At 42.0% G+C, this 18453-nt stretch overlaps 1 protein-coding gene across 7 annotated transcripts in view; it reads right to left on the bottom strand.

The window, feature by feature from the left end:
* Nucleotides 1–18453, bottom strand: part of B3GNTL1 (UDP-GlcNAc:betaGal beta-1,3-N-acetylglucosaminyltransferase like 1) — a 359547-nt gene that overhangs the window by 18504 nt on the left and 322590 nt on the right. For all 7 annotated transcript variants that reach the window (XM_054047297.1, XM_054047298.1, XM_054047299.1 and 4 more), the window contains 2 exons: nucleotides 13166–13301; nucleotides 36–104 (listed from right to left, as the gene is read on the bottom strand). In XM_054047297.1, coding sequence (XP_053903272.1) covers nucleotides 36–104; nucleotides 13166–13301 — 205 coding nt within the window. The remainder of the gene's footprint in view (nucleotides 1–35; nucleotides 105–13165; nucleotides 13302–18453) is intronic.

Here is an 18453-nt window from a genome sequence, read left to right on the forward strand (position 1 = left end):
TGACAGTAATGGAAGTGACACTAATTGTTACTAACCTTGGATTCTTGGTAAGTGTAGAAACCTTTTGCTATTTTATTTTCATCAACATCACAAAATGCAGCTACCTGGTGAAAACAGAAAAAGGAGACAAAGGATTTAATAAAGCTCAGTACTACCAGCAGACGTCTCACTTGCTATCATATCCCCACTAACCTTGCCCCTCTATTCCCTTTCTCACCTTCACAAAGCCCTCAAAAGGAATCTGATCTTCAGCTCCTCACAAGCCATTCTGAAAAGAGTGCAGGATGGTGGATTTCAAACTGTCTATGAATCACACAGCGAATGCTGGTACGTGGAGGAGTGCAGGCTGGTTACATGGGCCTTTATCCTGAAAATGCTTATTCCTATGAGTAAAGTTGAGCACATGTGTGAGTGAGTGTAAGATTGGGCCGATGGTTCTGGCTCTCCTACTTGCTTGGAGCTGCTGAATCACATTAAAGACAGCTTTCCCCACACTATTCTTGAGGCAGACAGTTGCTGTAGTTTGCCACAGGGGTGTAATGCGCCTCGGAATGGGAAAGCAGGTGCTTTGTGTGATTGCCAGTAGGAGGGAAGGTATCCATGAGACGTGCACTCTACTTACATGATGAGTAGGGCTAATCAAATTATTTCTGTTTGAAACTTTTCTCCAGTGGAAAGCTGGATTTTCTACTGAATGAAAAACCATCCCATTATGAAAAAGTTTGAGAACTCCTGATATAAGCATTGTCAAGTTCTAACAGGTTGTCCTTTCTAAAGTTCTAGAATAACCAAAGGGGGGAGGGATAGCTCAGTGGTTTGAGCATTGGCCTGCTAAACCCAGGGTTGTGAGTTCAATCCTTGAGGGGGCCACTTGGGGATCTGGGGCAAAATCAGTACTTGGTCCTGCTAGTGAAGGCAGGGGGCTGGACTCGATGACCTTTCAAGGTCCCTTCCAGTTCTAGGAGATGGGATATCTCCTATGTAGGCACGTGGTGAAAGGAAAAACTTAAATGTCCCCTGAGAGATGTCAGTTAACAAGAAGCGTGTTGAATCTCGCTGATAACAAATCCATCATTCTAGCCCATTCCTTGAAAAAATGTTTAAATATTAAAGACTATTAAAGATTACTTTAATGTGATTTAGTAGTTCACTGCACACACATTTTCTGGGACAGATTTCAAACATTTTGCTCATATACAGAAAAAAGCTACAGAAAATCTTTGACATACGTCTGAATTAAAAAAAAAAAAAAAATCCAGCCTAGGAGACTTCCTGCTGCTAAACACACACGCAGAGCCACAAGACAACTAAGAATATTAATAGCAGCATCAAGTGAACTCATCACAACCTTATGGCTCAGAATAGGAAAGCTTGTTGCTATTGTTGGCTCAACAATAGACCAGAACTACAAAACATAGAACAGACCATAGTTCGGATTGGACAGTCTCAATTCTAGGTGGGAAGTGTTGTGCCTTATAGTCACTTGTAATGCACAAGGAACAAAAGCAAAACAAGAGGACCTTGAGCTAAAATTACACTATAACACCCCTACACAAATGTACTTCTCATTTACATTCTGGATAACCAATACCTGCACATTTACCTGAGTATCACAATTCTGAACTAAATATCCATTAACCTACAGATGTTAAAACACTACAGAAACTACCTGTGGAGCTAGTATATTTCACCAGATACCTGTGTATAACATGGCTGCAATAATACGTGCGAACATTTCTGTAACAGTACAATACATTCTTAACCACAGTGCACCAAAATTTGGGGAGCCTGTATTCTTACCTGTATTTTATATTACACCTAAATTCTACGTGTGTGTTTTGTACATACACATCTATGTACTTGTAAACTGCCTTACAAAATGCAAACAGATTTTTAAAAAATGGCCGAGTTAAACAGATTTAAGGAACATTGTAAATTACCACAGAAATACTTTGGTTTCTCTTATTGTATGCTGTAATGAAGCATTATTTCTGGATGCAAACTTGCCAAATATTTCAAATGTTTACTTATTTGCATTCCTCACAAATATGCCTGTGATCCCAGTTATATGGTGGCTCCAAAATAAAGCATGGGTTGCCAATAACATTTTCCAGAGAATTTTACAAATGCAGCCTGTTTTCCTTTGGTTTCCATTGCCCTGTTCATGTTACCCTCTCAGGCCTGTCAGAATGAAGCAGAGCATTTGTTTGTAGATATTTAGTTAAGGTCTCATAAAAATCAATTATTCTGTGGAGGGATGGGTGGCATTTTTCTACCCTTTTTATTTTTGCATTAAAAATTGATTAACAAGACTTAAAAACTAGAAAACTTGAAAATTCAGACAGCTGGGTTTTTATTTCTTAAAGTCACATAATGTTACAAAAGGCTGGATCCTTTTCATAGCAGCAGCCACCTCATTTTCTTCCTATGATTAAGATAATCATTTCCCTTAACCTAGTGATCCCCACTCCCTCTGAAGACAATGAAAGTCTTTTCATTAATGTCAGTGGGAGTTACATCAGTCCCATCAGCTATGGCTACACTAGAGAGCTTACAGGGGCGCAGGTGCACCGATACAGCTGCGCCCCTGTAAGCACTCTAGTGTAGCCGCTCTAAGCGGACAGGAGAGAACTCTCTCATTGGCTTAATTACTCCAGCTCCCGCGAGTGTCAGCAGCTACATTGGCGGGAGAAACTCTCCCATCAACATAGGACTGTCCATACTAGTGCTTAAATCAGCATAAATTATGTCACTCAGCAGAGTGGCTAATTCACATCTGAGTGACGTAAATGACATAGAGTAAATTAGTCAATCTCCCATTGTTAATCTACTCTTGGTCTGAAGGCTAAAAGTGATATGGAATTGCCAGCCCTCTGCCCTTCCAAGCCAGGGCAAAATTCCTTAGCAATAGAATTAGGCCCTCAGTGCCGTCAGGCAATTCTCAGACCGAGCTTTTTTTCAGTTACAAAATAAAGACTGTCTAGTGCAAAAAACCTTTGGGGTGAAGGCCGGGTACTATCAGTTGGGGCTCTTTTCAAGCCCTAGGTATAATCAGTCTTGTATCAGCCCTTCTAGTATAGGCCAATCCGTGAACAACAGAGACAAAAGATAAATAATAAAGGAACACAGAGTGACTAGAAACATGAGCAGAAAATAACAAACGGAGACTCAATGGGGAAAAATATAGCTATTAAAATCTGGAGGAAACTAATCAAACACACCAGGGGAGGCAGATGTTTGTGCTTGGAAAGCAGGACTGCTGGAAGAGCGTGAGGATGACAATGGACTGCTAATTAGATGAGAATTGAAAATCAAATTAATGGCGTTTCGGTCTGCAAGTACAGAGGCATCACATCACAGACCAACAAGATGAGAGTCCCCCACCAATGCTGGTTGTGAGATCACACTGAGAATATTGTATTGCAGTACAAGAGAAAGATCAACCAACTGGACGGAACTCACAGTAAAGTAGAAGTGATTAAGGAGCTAGTGGAATCGATGTCTGCAAAAAGAATTTACCCAGTGACTGACGGGGTGGGTAGGACATTGGCATGTGATAACCACGATCAATTATTTGAAGCCAAAACACTAAGATTTTAGCTCTTTGGGTTACTCTCTCAAATGGCACAAATTAACATGTTTTTCATTCCTGTGAGTTCTGACCCAAACACTCCTCCATATTTCAACATGTAAAGAGCCTATGGCATGTCAATTACATGTTATAGGGGAGCCAGGATTGGGCATGGTAGTGGCATCCTAAACTTTCCCTCTGTGCCTCTCTTCTGACATATACATGTGCGGACAAACCATGGGATGGGAGTCATCTGACTGTGCAATAATCTTCTAAGGTTCCCCATTACAAGAGTCATTTAAAATGGAAGTGTACAAACCAATGGAGAATACTTGTAGGGAACAATTATGTGTTTCCCATCTCAGTTTGTGTGGCAACAGGCTAATGTTTCCTTTTAGGATGCACATTTTTTGTATCAGTACTTTGCATGCTGCATTTACCTGCTTTCAAACTCTTCACTTCCCTGCAAGAGTTAAGTTTCCCCACCAATGACTTTTTTGCACTATCCATGGCAATGATGAATGGTAAAACAGCATTTAACAAACATAAAAGATGTTCCATTACTAGCAGCAGATCATATTTGCTAAACTTTGCTTTACTATTATCCCATTATTGTTTCCACTCCTAGTGCAAAAAAGTCATTGGTGGAGGAACTTAATTCTTGCAGGGAATATAAAACAATACCTTGGATTTCTGTTCCAAGGATCTGAGCTATCTTTTTAGCAATATCAATGCTGTTATGGATAATTTATTTAATTATTTTTCCAACTTTGTGACCAAAGAATAAACTGTTCACCTTTCAGCTAAGATAAAAGGGAAAGCTTTATCCAGGCTTCATTCCCAAGGAATTAAGTTGAAAATTCAATTCCAGGCCCTGAGATGAAGAACATTATTGTGCTGAGCATCAGCATGATTTTTTTCTTAAATAACTAAGAAAAAGTCTTGATCTGTCCATGGACTGTATTTATAGCCACTCAATGTTGTGTACCCAACAACCTTTCCTGTATGACTAGGTCCTTGACCACCATATTACCTCCCCCATGTACCAACTACGGCCACTACCTGCTGCAAAGTATAAACACCATGTGTTGGCCACCCTACACATCCAGTCCTGAGGTCATCTGACATATGAAACTCCCAGTAAAGGCAATAAAAAAAAGCATGAAAGAATCAAGCAAATACAACATATGATTTTACATAGCAGGTAAGTATATGAAACAAATTTCCCTTGGAAGATGGGGTTGATTCAATCTGAGTTTAAGTTTTCTTATCAGAAAGATGAATGCCTAACACAGAGGTATCTTTATATGTAACTTCCAATGGTTTTAGGCAGTTTAAACCCGATAATTATAGTACTGTAAAACACATTAGCCTAGAATAGGTAATTCTTCCACTGGATTATAGGCCATGTGGGTGGTCCAAGAGACAGTTGATTATTTTTCTGCCACCACTATTTATTTTTTAATTTTAAAAAATGTGTGTCCGGAAACTGGATACAGAACTTGCACCCAATTGTTTATGCAATAAGCAGAACTCAGAGCATCAGGCTTACATGACCTGTTTACTTTAGACTAATAGGCTTAACACAGTCTCTCTTATTTATTTTCCTCCACCAATTAATTCCAATCTTGTGTCTTTTATGAAGACTATCCATGTCTGAAGTACTGTGTATCCTGGGGTGAAACCTATGAATTATAAAATAATGTAATGACTGAAAAATACTCTCAAGATTCCTTGCTGCAACTAGAACTACACGCTGGATCATAAATAAATGAGTTAGTAACTCTAAGTCTTATTTACTGCTTTCAGTTGGCTCGAAAGCCAAAATAGTCACTATTAGGAAACAACAGAATGCAATATTGCAACGGCGTCTGAGTATGTGTGATTGATACATCAGATCACTTTTTGGTTGTAAAAAAATGAATAAGTGGCAAAATATTTTTTGTTTTGATACTGTTTTACTGAAATCTTCACAATGCCGAAAGAAAAAAGAAAAAAAGATTGCTACTTTTCCAAGCTAAAATACAGCAAGGGAAAAGCACAATTCCAGCAGCTACCCATAAGTCATCAGTTATACAGTTATTATGAGAAATAGTGCTTTATTGGCATGGCTCACATAATATGTAAACAAATGTAGCATTAAAACCAAACCAAAACAACACAACACAACACTCTTTCACAACAAAAAGTCTCTCTGGACCAAATTCCAAAATCCTAACTCTGACAAATCTCCCTCTGGGGGAGATATTCCACATTTGGGGAAGAAGAAAATATTTTTCTGGCAGGTTGTTTTTAACAAAAACGGAAGCTGTTTGAAGACGGTTAGAGACTAGAAATGTTAGATAGTGCTGCGCACTCAACTTCTGAAAATTAGGCCTCTTTAAAGTCTCTCGATTTGGGGACCCCAAAATTGAGGAACTCCAAATCACTAGCCGCTTTTGAAAATCCATATTGGGTGGGAGTTTCCCGTGAAGTCAATGCTTAATTCTGCTGCCAATGAAGTCAGTGGAAGTTTTACCATTGATTTCAATGGGAGCAGAGTTAGGCTAACACTGAGCACTTCCTGGAACCCCCAATACTAATATACAGTACAGGAAATCAAGAGGATTCACCTTGGAATATATTATTATTATTTTTCCAAAACTAGTTTTTTGAAAGTGTCTAATAGTTGTAACAAGAGGAACAGTAGCTCATTTTATACTTGATGTGCCTTCTGATTTCTTGTTCACTACAGGAAATGGCTTTTTACACTTTCTCCTCTGCTCATCATTAGGGTTACCATACGTCCGGATTTTCCCGGACATGTCCGGATTTTTGGGCTCCAAATCCCCATCCGGGGGGAAATCCCAAAAAGCTGGACATGTCTGGGAAAATCGGACATGCGGTGCCGGGCCGGCGGAGCGGGGCCTGGCCAGGCCGGGGGCTCGGGGGCTTGGCCGGCGGTGCCGGGCCGGGTGCTCGGGGGCCGGGCCGGGGGCTCGGGTGCCGGGCCGGGAGCTCGGGGGCTCGGCCGGCGGTGCCGGGCCGGGGGCTCGGGTGCCGGGCCGGCGGTGCCGGGCTCGGGGGCTTGGGGGCTCGGCCGGCGGTGCCGGGCCGGGGGCTCGGGGGACGGGCCGGGGGCCAGGCTGGGGACCTGCGGTGCCGGGGGTGGGCCGCGCCTCCTCCCCCCACGCCCCCCCTTACCTGCTTCAGGCTTCCCGCGACTCAAATGTTCGCGGGAAGCAGGGGAGGGGGCGGAGACTTTGGGGAGGGGGCGGAGTTGGGGCAGGGGCGGGGCTGGGGGTGGGGGCGGGGCCCCGTGGAGTGTCCTCCTTTCGGAGGCACTAAATATGGTAACCCTACTCATCATTGTATTAGAATTTCCAGTGGTAAGGCCTATGCAGAGTTTAGCAACCTAAGAATACTACTTTTGATAGCAGGGTCTTCTTCACAGTATTTTTTTCCCTCAAAATTATATTTCACCTTGAAAATGAGCTTGATATCAGTTGCAATGTGCTTTACATGTAGGCTGATGATTTATAGCATGCTGTGGAACCTGATTCTAGCAAACTGAGAAAGTGACTTCTACAATGAAGTACAATGACTCTGCTACTTGATTTTCTCTACCACCTCCCTAAACACTGTGATGCACAAAATGCAATGCTAGCTATAATGAACCTCTACATATAGTGAAGCTGTTATTTGAAAAAGCATACTTTACTGTAAGCTAGTCCTATGTGAATAAGCCTTAGAAAACTGTACAAAACACCTACCAAGTCCTCTCTAGCACATTTTCCCTAGACCATATATTGCAGAATTATGATAGGGGATTTTATTGCCTGGGCTCATGTATCCTTCATATATTTTAAATCTCTGATGAGCTTCACGATCCTTCTCTTTGTTCCAACTTTTTACATTGATAGTTGCTTGAAGGCCTAGGGATTATTTTAATATACGTTTCTGGAAAGTTAAAATCTATTCTTTCAAAGCACCTCAGAAAAAAATAACTCAGAGTGTAAGCATCATAGTGTAATAAAAGAAAGTGAAGTTAATGTCAAACAAAAAGAGACACCACGTCAGATGTACAGGCCTTCCAGTCTGTCTCAACTGGAACCACAACGCTAATGAGCATGACCATTCTTACACAAGATCCAAAGATCATAATCAGCATCAAAGTGCCAATCTCATTCCACCTGTTCATCTTTACTGCTGAACCACAGGAAGTGGGTGTGCCTTTTAATTCCAAGCATGTGCTTCATTGAGGTCCCTTCCAACTCTGATATTCTATGATTCTATCAGATCTGAGACACTGCTCAGTTAGAGACAGCATTACTTTCCCTCAATACACATTGAATGCCAGAATCCAGTGCCTATGTTATAGCCAGCATACAATGTAAACACCTCTAATCATACACACAATCCCTTATTACATGCAACAAATAGCTCCATTCACGGAAAAACAGCTTGGGACCCATTTGTAAGTTTCTCTTCTCTAGAAATGGAGGATGGCCTTTGGTCATTTCTTTAGCAGCCAATTCCTATTAAAAATATTGAGATTGCTTCTTGTGCCTCTGTCCGTCATCTCCTCTAGTTTGTTTTAATTGATTCAATAGCTTGAAAACCGAAGCCTGACATGTGATGGCCAAAATCATTAAAATGCTTTGAAACAGATGTAATACCTTCTCTAAAATTACACTCTTGTGGTCTGGTATTAATCACTAGACTACACAGGCATGTTACCCTATACAGGAAGGGTCTGTCCAGCATAAAAGTTGTACCAGTATAGTACAGTTAAAGTGGTAAAACTCCCCTAGTGTGAGTGCAGTTATACAGGCATAAAAGTGCTTATTCCATAAGGGATGGGAAATAAGCTACACAAGGTATCTTTCTACAATTATAACTGCATCCAGATTACGAGGGGCTTGTACAAGGATAACTAGTTCAATAAAAGAATCAGACCCCAAAACAAGAGTTATGCCAGTAATATTTTCAATTGCAGATTAGGTGTAAACTGCAGTCACTGTGCTGCAGCATCTGTACTGCAAGTGCTTAAGGTACTGAGCATCATAATAGCTTTCAGAACGGGAATGGCGAAGAGATTTCCTTGCTATCTTTAATTCATAAGTCATATTTCTGTTAAGTCAATAACGGGGCTGTTGGAGGCAGGGAGTCTCCATTTACAGGCTCTCTACATCTGGGTTTTACTGAAACTTGTACTTCTTCCCCACTCTTATTTCCTTGTTGCCTTCTCTCTTTGAGCTCTCCTGTAAAACAGGTTCATAACAGCGTGATTTGTTGCTTCACTAAAAGCAGGGGTGTAAGATTGGTTTCCTTTACTTATATCTCTAGAGTCTCAGTTCTCCCATCTTCACTCCCTGAGGCCCTTCACATATTTTATTAAGTATTTTGAAACCACTGCAAAAGTTAGAAGTTTTCTGAACTTGTAGAACAGGTACAGGACTGTAGTCTCAGCACAGACAAATGACCCTGTTACTGATAAACCATAGTACCTTGTAGATACAAAAGGTCAGTATCAGACTCAAGCATTTGATTTAAAACTATTAAATGGAAAGGATTGTCATTCAGAGGCTTTTATGGGGTTGGGTTAACCATGGCATTATGGGCGCACTTCTAGAGATGCTATCCCCTAGTAGCTTAATTACATAACTAGAGCTAGAGCTTATTCATTGCGTCTCTCACTGTTTTTCAGTTAGCTGCTTATGTGCTGTTCTCTTTGGAGCACTATTTCCAGCTGTGGCTTTAGGGGAAGGGTACAGAAACAGAGCAAAAGTATTCCTTTTAGCTGAGGTTTGACAAACAACAATAGAATAGACAAGACAGCACCAAAAAATCCCTGAAGGCATACATAGCATCCCTGAAACATTTGGTTTCCATCTTCAACTGCACATTACAGACAAAACGGATGTGTTTTAAACAAAAAAAGGTCTGTTTAGTTTCACTCTTGCAGAAATGCTAACACTACCCCACTGTCAACTGTTTGAATCAAGAAGGGTACAGTCAGGAAGCAGCATTTCCTTAAGAATACTGAGATACTGGCAATCAATTCATTAAAAAAATACTAGTTAAACAAGTATTGTTCCTGCTAGGTTACTATCAGGCTAGCATAAACACTGAACTCGGAATTCATGCCTGGACTCTTTGGAGACAAAACATTATTTCTTTTAATCACCATCACATTCTTAGGGAGGAGAGGAGGATATTAGCTAGGTGTCCTTTTTCTTTAGAACATAGTCTGAAATGGCATTGTGGCAATTTTCAAAACACACTTGGATAACATTTTGCAAGTATCTCTGAACAAAGGAAGACTGATGTTTCCAGAAAATGCCAAGTTCTGTTTCTGAAGCAGTAGTGCTATTAAGTACACAATTAGTATACTTTTCAAATACTTCATATACATCTAATAAATATAGGATATCCCGCTCCTAAGTATATCAGACACATCCAGTGTTTCAAAAGGGTCAACAGCTCAGGAGAGGCTGCATTATGCTTTCCACTGGACAGTCCAAACCGATTAATCCCCATAATGAAATTCAGACACATTTAGATTTTCGCATAGCTCCAACCGGAATCTAATCTATAAATAAAATGTTCACAAGTGCCTACATGACTAAGGAGTCTGAGTCCCATTTTCAACATTGAATTATGTACTACAGAGACTAATTTTTACTGAGGCACTAATACTTTGATAGTAATAGGATACAGCAGTAATAAAGTTGAATATGGGTACAATTTTCAAAAGCATCTAAGGCCTTAGGCCCTAAGCATATATATCTAAAAGTCATTAGCATAGAAGTGATGTACCAGATTCTACACCAGTTTATGCTAACACAACTTCATTGAAGAAAATGGTGTTGCATTGGTCTAGTATAACAGATTTTGTTGTTAATTTCCATACTAAAGTAGGCTATTTTCAATAGGTGACACATTTTCATTTGGGTCCTTGGGCCTTCACTTAGTATTGCGGTTCAGTACCTGACTACTTGTAGATTCAAGAACATGGAATACCACTTTCATGTTTTTAATCTAAACCATACTAAAACTTTCAGATTACCCTGTAAAGATAACTTCCCTATATCACCCTGAAAAGATCATTTTATGATTTTAGGCTGTAAAAGGTGAAGCAAGAATTATTTAAAACCTCTGAGCATGTGGAATTTTGTTGTTTCAAGTCTTTGGCACCAGTTAGAGATGAGTCATACAATACTTGACAGATTTCTGAGGAAAAGTAAAGATCAGATACTTTGGGTATTTTTCTCTGTTGATTTAGACAGAATTTGATCTGCTTTGAGTCAGATATAGCAAACTATAGTAACTTGTTTTTTTAAAGGCAGGCAGTATGAACTCGTATGGTATGAATTGCTTGGTACTGGGAGTCAGGAGACTTTGGCTTTGTTCCAAAGCTTTGCCATTGACTTGCTGTGTGATCCTGAGCAAATCACTTAGACCCGAAGTTTGAAAAGCATCCACTGATTTTGGGTACCCAGTCTGAGACACCTAGGGCTTGATTTTTAAACATGCTGAGAATCTACAATGACAACGGAAACCAACTGAGATAGCTACAGAGACTTTGTTTTAATCATTAGTTGACATTCCCTCTTAAAAACGGCCGTGATATGCCTATATTTTACCAGAATTTTTCTGCAGAACACCACTGAAATGAATCATACAGCGGTGTGCATTTGGCATGTACACCTGCAACAGGCAAGTGTGTTTCCCAGATGTAGCTGGTACAGCATTTAGTAACCAATGGGTTAATGGCTAAAGCCATGTTTCAGTACCCAAGTACTGCATACTGAAATATGCTTAATTACAACCTTGACAGAAGCAAAATAATATCATGGTCTGAAGCATTGCCAAAGCAAACATTATACAAAGGTCAGATGGAAAGAATGTCAGGATCCCAGTTAATTTGAAGCACATCATCAGTGCTAGAGTATTGCTGAAGCAGGGCTGCTCCATATTGCACAAGGGATAAGTCTGACCCTCTCAGCAGCAAAACAGCTCATACAATACCATGACACTTTTCTTGCCCTTTTCATCTACTTTGTGATGGCATCCTCAGTTATCGCTGTTTACTACAGCACAGGATATTAACTAGGTGTCACTTGCATCACAGAATTAGAGAATTATTCTATCTTAAATCCAGCTGCATTTTAGATTGGTGTATATATACATATTTAATAAAGCTAAGGAGGTGATGGGTTGCAACACAAAAACCACAGACTGTTTTCTGGTTTTCATTTCAGAAGTTCTTGCCTGTGTAGTGTCACCAAACACCCTCCCATCTCTTATCGATGAAATTATTTCCTAATTCATACAGGGCCATCAGCTGGAAAGTGTGGTGAACTTGAGAGAGTTAGGGGAATTCACACAGCACTTCGCAAAATACTGACTACATACAGAGTGCCTTTTTATAGAAATCTCACAGACTCATGCACACTGCATCGAGGGGCCAAGATGACTCAACACTTTGAGGCAAATTGTTCTGTCCTTTTTACTGAAGTAATTTTTCTTATGTGTCCAGCAATAAACTTCTCATTCCTTGCAGTTACTTTACCCACTGCCTCATTCACAGATAAAGAAGGATGGCACTCGAAGGACATTCAAGAGATTGCGGTTCAATACCCGCTACCACAGACTCCTTATGTGGCTGTCTCCCATTTCCACCCAATGAATTCTACCGTGGGTGTATTCATTTGTTTTACTTTCTTACTGGACGTATGTAGTCTGAGGCCCACTGGATTAATCAGGTTATCGTATCTTCATTCTCCTGCCTTCCTCCCATATTTTTCATAAAAAGACATTAAAATGGATGTTTCAAGACTATTTATAGGAAACAGACATATGACATTAACCCTGGAGCCTTTATCTCACAAAGTTATAAGACAAGAAGAAAATGATATGAGAGCAAAGTATTTTAATTCCCATACAAATCTCTTCTGAGCAAAATTCTCTCATTGCCAATTCTAAGTAACTACCATGTTCAGAAAGAAATGCGTTATAAATTAAATCCTATATTCATGTACAACATTTTCTCCTCTATGTTTAACAGTCATGATTTCTACTGGGGGATATAAGGTGTCTATTCCATATAACACAAACCAGATTACTTAGCATGTCACGAGGACCTTGTCCAGTATTCATTTACGTCATAAGGACTTTGTCCAGTCTTCACTTCAAGACAGAGATGAATGTTATGCACATATGAAAAATTTCAAGCCAACATATTTTAGTGCTGTCCCATCCAGAGAATCCTTTTTCTTTAGTTCACCTGGACCTGCTAGGTGGTGTGAGGCTTATACAGCAGCAAGGCCATGAGTTGTGACATACGGTATTTATTACATGCAGTCACCAGCAGGCAAACACAATATAACAGTACATCGGTTGGAATAGAGATGAATACCATGATTTAAAAAAAGATAGCAGCACAGCTGACACACAGACTTGGAAACTAAGAACATTTTTGAAAAATGCTAGGGACACACGTTATGCTACAATGACCTTAACTATCAAGGAGCTAGTGTGCGTAGGAAGGAGAGAAGAAACTGCTCTTTTTACAGCTTTTACCCACACTTGATTTTCTTGACATCTCACCTTTTTCTGATTAGCTGTTGATAAGCTTCTATAGAGCTTCCTGCCCTGTTTGCCAGCATTCCAAATGGTGAAAGATGTCCAGTGCTTGAGGGCTCTGTCTTCCAGAAACCTGACTCGGTGATTCCAGATGGTTCCCCTGGGGAATTGGAAAAGAGGTGAGTCCGTCCCCTAAATGCATTAACAATGTAAGAAATAGCACTGTCAACACAGACCACTCTTGATGCAAAAAGCACACAAAGATCACACTAGCAACAATTCCAGTGGAAATTAATGCCGTGGCTGGAAAAAACATCTCTTGTTTAAACATTAAACTTGTTGGGTCTGCCTCTGCGGGTGGGAGACTATGTTCTATTTACAGTATTCAGTTCATATGACATGCTCTTTCAATTAACAGTGAAAGATTTTGAACAAACTAGAGTCACAACCTACATTTCTTCTTCTCCATCTGCTAGCTCCGACGAGCTGCTCTTCCAGTGAATCCTACAAGTAGTGGACAAAGTATTGTACTAGCAGACGGCGGACAGACGTTATAAGCAAACATTGTGCAACTTTAAATGAGTATGTTCTCTAATAGATCAGTGATGTAACAATGAAACGACGTTAACCAGGACGACGTTAAGTGAGGAGTTACTGTAGTAGGAAAAACATTGCCATAAAATTCCTATAAGGGTTACATTTTCAAAAGCACCTCAGTGATTTAGGAGCCTATGACCCATTTTCGTTAATGACTTAGGCACTTAGAAGCCTAAGACCCATTGAAAGACAATGAGATTTAGGCTCCTAAATTGCTTAGGCGCTTTTGAAAATTTTACCCTAGGTGATTTATCCCTATGTGATTTAAGAGCCTAAATCCGATTCACTTTCAATGAGACTTAGGCTCCTAAGCATCTAAGTCACTTTTGAAAATGTCATCCTAAATAATTTGTAGCTTTTCCCAATCAGGGTCTCAACAATTCACTACACTAGCGTTCTCTTACATGGCTACAATTTAGGATACATTTTGTAAAGGCTGAATTACTGGATACTATAAGGGACTCAAAAGATGGATATTTATGTTACTAGAGAGAGTGTGCATGTGCATACACATGTATATACACCCCCCCCCACACACACACCTTTATCTGGATGGTACACACATATAAAGTTGTTATTGACAGGTTTTGACTACCATGATCTCAAACTCCTGCAATCATGTCATTCTTATCCCCTTGTTCTTAGGCCTGTACAGCCTCCCTATTTGCGCCACACCCCAACCCCTTTTTTGGCAATTTCCTTCAATAACTGAGGGTGGAACATGCAGGCTGTGTCCTGAAAGATATTGTTAATTGATCTTCCAAAAATGCCTCCCACTTCTCCCAAGAAATTAACTCAGGGCCCAACCTGTGAGATTCTGAGCACCTTCAACTGCACTTGAGAGAGCTCAGTGCCTCATGGCAATGGACAGTAAAATGAAACAGGTCTACCATGGTCCAAAGCTTTTTGAACTAGGTCTCAAAACATCCAGTAGTGGAGCCTACTGTCATTCTATGCTCAGTCTATGCAGCATGAATGTTACAATTTTAGGAGTAATATAGGGTTATACGTCCGGTTTTTCCTGGACATGTCTGGCTTTTCGGCAATCAAACCCCCGTCCGGGGGGAATTGCCAAAAAGCCGAACATGTCCGGGAAAATGCCGGCCGGGCATTTCCCCTCCCGCGGCTGCTCTGCTCCTCCCCTGACTCTTCGGCTTTGTTTAAGAGCCGAGCTGCCCCAGCGCTATGGGCTTCAGGCAGCCCCCTTGCCTCTGGACCCCAGCCGCCGGCCGGGCACTTCCCCTCCCGGGCTCCGGCGGCGCAGGGTCCGGAGGCACGGGGGCTGCCCGAAGCCTGTAGCGCTGGGGCAGCTCAGCTCTTAAACAGAGCTGAAGAGTCAGGGGAGGAGCAGAGCCTCCGGCCGCGGCGGCTCTGCTCCTCCCCGACTCTTCGGCTCTGTTTAAGAGCCGAGCGCTATGGGCTTTGGGCAGCCCCCATACCTCCGGACCCTGCGCCGCCGGAGCCCGGGAGCGGAAGTGCCCAGCCGGGGGCGCAGGGTCCAGAGGCATGGGGGCTGCCCGAAGCCGGTAGCACTCGGGCAGCCCAGCTCTTAAACAGAGCCGAAGAGTCAGGGGAGGAGCAGAGCCTCCGGCCGCGGCGGCTCTGCTCCTCCCCTGACTCTTCGGCTCTGTTTAAGAGCCGGGCTGCCCCAGCACTTGGGCAGCCTCCAGACCCTGCGCCCCCGGCTGGGCGCTTCCCCTCCCGGGCTCCAGCTGCGCTGGGGAAGCGCCGGCCAGGGGCGCAGGGTCTGGGGGCTGCCCGGCAAACCGTGAAGCCGGTAGCGCTCGGGCAGCCCTTTCCGCATGGCTGGGAGTGGGAGGGAGGAGGGGTCGGAGTTAGGGCGGGGTTGGGGCAGGGAAGGGGCGGAATTGGGGCGGGGCTGGGGGTGGGAAATGGGCAGGGCCAGGACCCCGTGGAGGGTCCTCTTTTTTTATTTGTTAAGTATGGTAACCCTAAGTAATAACAAGAGACACTGACTTGAGGTAATTCTTTTATAAGATGATTTTTTTAAGATAGCTCACAAAGATGTTAGTATCTTTAAAAAACATACTATTATAACTAGGAATACTTAAGTTTGAAACCATACTGCTGAGCTGAATCCAGAGGTGAAAGTGGGCCGGTACGGTATACCAGTAAGAAGTGGCCACTGGTACGGGCCCATACGCAGCTGATGTTAAAGCTGTATGGGCCACCGAGAGGGGGGGCAAAAGGGGCAGCTGCGATTTATAAGGGTCTGGGGCTCCCAGCCTCTGCCGCCGTGGCAGGAGCCCTGGGCCCTTTGAATTGCGGCCGGAGCCCCAGGCGACGTGGGCTGGGTAGCGCTGAAGGGCTGGCTGGAGGAGGCTGACTTCCAGCCCCACCCGTTTTGCCCTGCCCCTTTCAGGGGCCCAGAGCGTGGCCCCCACACTGGTAAGACTTTTAAGTTACTTTCACCCCTGGCTGAATCAAAATAATTCAAGAGACATCTGGATAGTGAAAAGCTATATTTAGAAAACTGAAATGTTGATAGCTCTCCTGAATATTACAGTATATAAAACTCCTTCTAAATAATAAACTTCTACATTTCCCTTGACTAGTTTCCTAAAACCCTAAAATGTTCTAATTGAAAACATGACTTGGATGTCAAATATTCTGGTTATATATAGGTTTTCCAGCTATCTATAATTTCTTTCCATGTTACTTAAATATAAAACCACTCCTTAGCCCTGACCGTATCCTTGGTATTTTTTTAAAATATAAGAACCTCAACTTTCCCTTTCAAGATGTTGTGCCTCTTAGCAGTGCTAAAATATAGAAGAACTAATCGCACTATATAAATACACCATCTTTCCAAGTACTAGTTTCCCACAAATTAGCACCATGGACATTTTCTAGGGCTTTTAACGGATTTATATTTTAGAGTTTTAGATATGTTAACCGTAAGAAGTCCAAAAATATCTCAAAGTGCAGAACTGAGGGATAAAGGAGCTTTTAGTGCTTGTACTCTGCTCTTTATCTGAAAAGATGGACCTAGGCCTGTCATTCCCAAAATGCAAGTGAGTAAGGCCGGGGAAGGGGGGTGCGGGGGGAGGGGTGAGAGAGAGAGAGAGTGTGTGTGTGTGTGATACTCCTAACAGAACATGTTCTGTGTCATAAAAAACAGTTCCCTGTTACTAGACTGTTTCAACGAGTGAGTTGCTGTGGTAGAGTATTAAATATCTTGAGAGTCACAGTAACTTCTTGCATTAAAATGGTTTCTTTAAAATTATCTACAATGAAGAGTTGAGCTATACCATAATCCTTCCTGAGTTAAGAGTGTGACTCACTTTCTGTTTTAAGTGCAATTTTGAACTACACCCAACTTTGCCAAAACCAAATTGATTGACCAAATTTCTCAGGTGTGTAACTGCCTCAGGAGAGTGGATTGTTGTTTGTTGAGGGAAGATGAATTTTGATATTTACTGGACAATGAATTTGTGACTTGTTCTTTTGGGGGGGAGGAGACAATGAGGGACAGGGCCAACATAGCTTAAAATGGCCTGGCCTAGAAACCGCAGATGTGATTTGTTCATTTATTCTCAATGAGAATTCATGCCCTGGAGTTTGTTTTTTTGGGGTAGGCTGGGTGATTAATTCTCAAATTATTCATTATAGGATTTTGTGGACATCTGGGAACTATGAATTATCTACAGACTCTGCCAGGCATATGCTTAACTAGAAGTGCTCTGATAAACCTGCAGGATCAGCCTGACAATGATTCCTTAAAGTCGAAAGCCAAACCTGTCAGGTTGCAGGACGTGAAGTTCAGCTTGAAGCAAGCTTTGAGTAAAAAATGGTTACTTATCTTCTCATAACTGTTGTTTCTGAGCTGTGTTGCATATATCCATTACACTGTAGTTGTAATGTGCACAGGTGCCAGAGAGTTTTCCCAAGCAATACTGGTAAGGGAGGGTCCTCCACACACCACCAACCTCCTTGTGTCTCAAAGTGAGGGAAATAAAAGGTGGTGTCGCCCTGCCCTTCTTTCAGTTTCTTCACACTGGAAACCAACAGCCTCTGTGGTGTTAGGGAAGGAGAATGGGTGTATAATGGACATATGCAACACATTTTGAAGAACAGCAGTAACAAGAAGGTAAGTAACTATTTTTTTCTTTGAGTGCTAGCGTGTATCTATTACACTGTAGGTGACTCCTAAGCCATTACCCCAGGCGGTGGGTCTCAGTATCTCATCAGAAGAGGGACTGTAGGACTACCCTGCCAACACTGGCATCTTCCATTGATGCGGTAGACAAGGTGTAATGTCTGGTGAATGCATGACTCGAAGGCCAGGTTGCTGCTCTACAAATGTTCCTGATTGGGATGTTTGCCACAAATGCTTCTAAGGTCGAATGTGCTCTGGCTGAGCGTGCCATAAACTTGCCAAAAGGCATTAACGGTATTCGTTTGGCAGCATAACACACTGTAATGCAGCTGGTGATCCATTTTGAGAGTCCCCAAGTTGTGATTGGACGACCTCTCATGTTCTGCGTAAGAAACAAAGAGCTGGAAAGAAACCCTAAAAGGCTTTGTCCTATCTAGGTATCAAGCTAATGCGCGACGAACATGTGAAGTCTTCACTCGTCCTTATACATATGTGGCTTCAAGAAGAAAACTGGGAGGCAGATGGACTGATTCAGGTAGAAATCAGAGACCATCTTCAAGAGAAATTTAAGATATGGTCTAAGCTGAACCTTGTC

This window comes from Malaclemys terrapin, chromosome 13, assembly GCF_027887155.1.
Source record: "Malaclemys terrapin pileata isolate rMalTer1 chromosome 13, rMalTer1.hap1, whole genome shotgun sequence".
NCBI lineage: Eukaryota > Metazoa > Chordata > Testudines > Emydidae > Malaclemys > Malaclemys terrapin.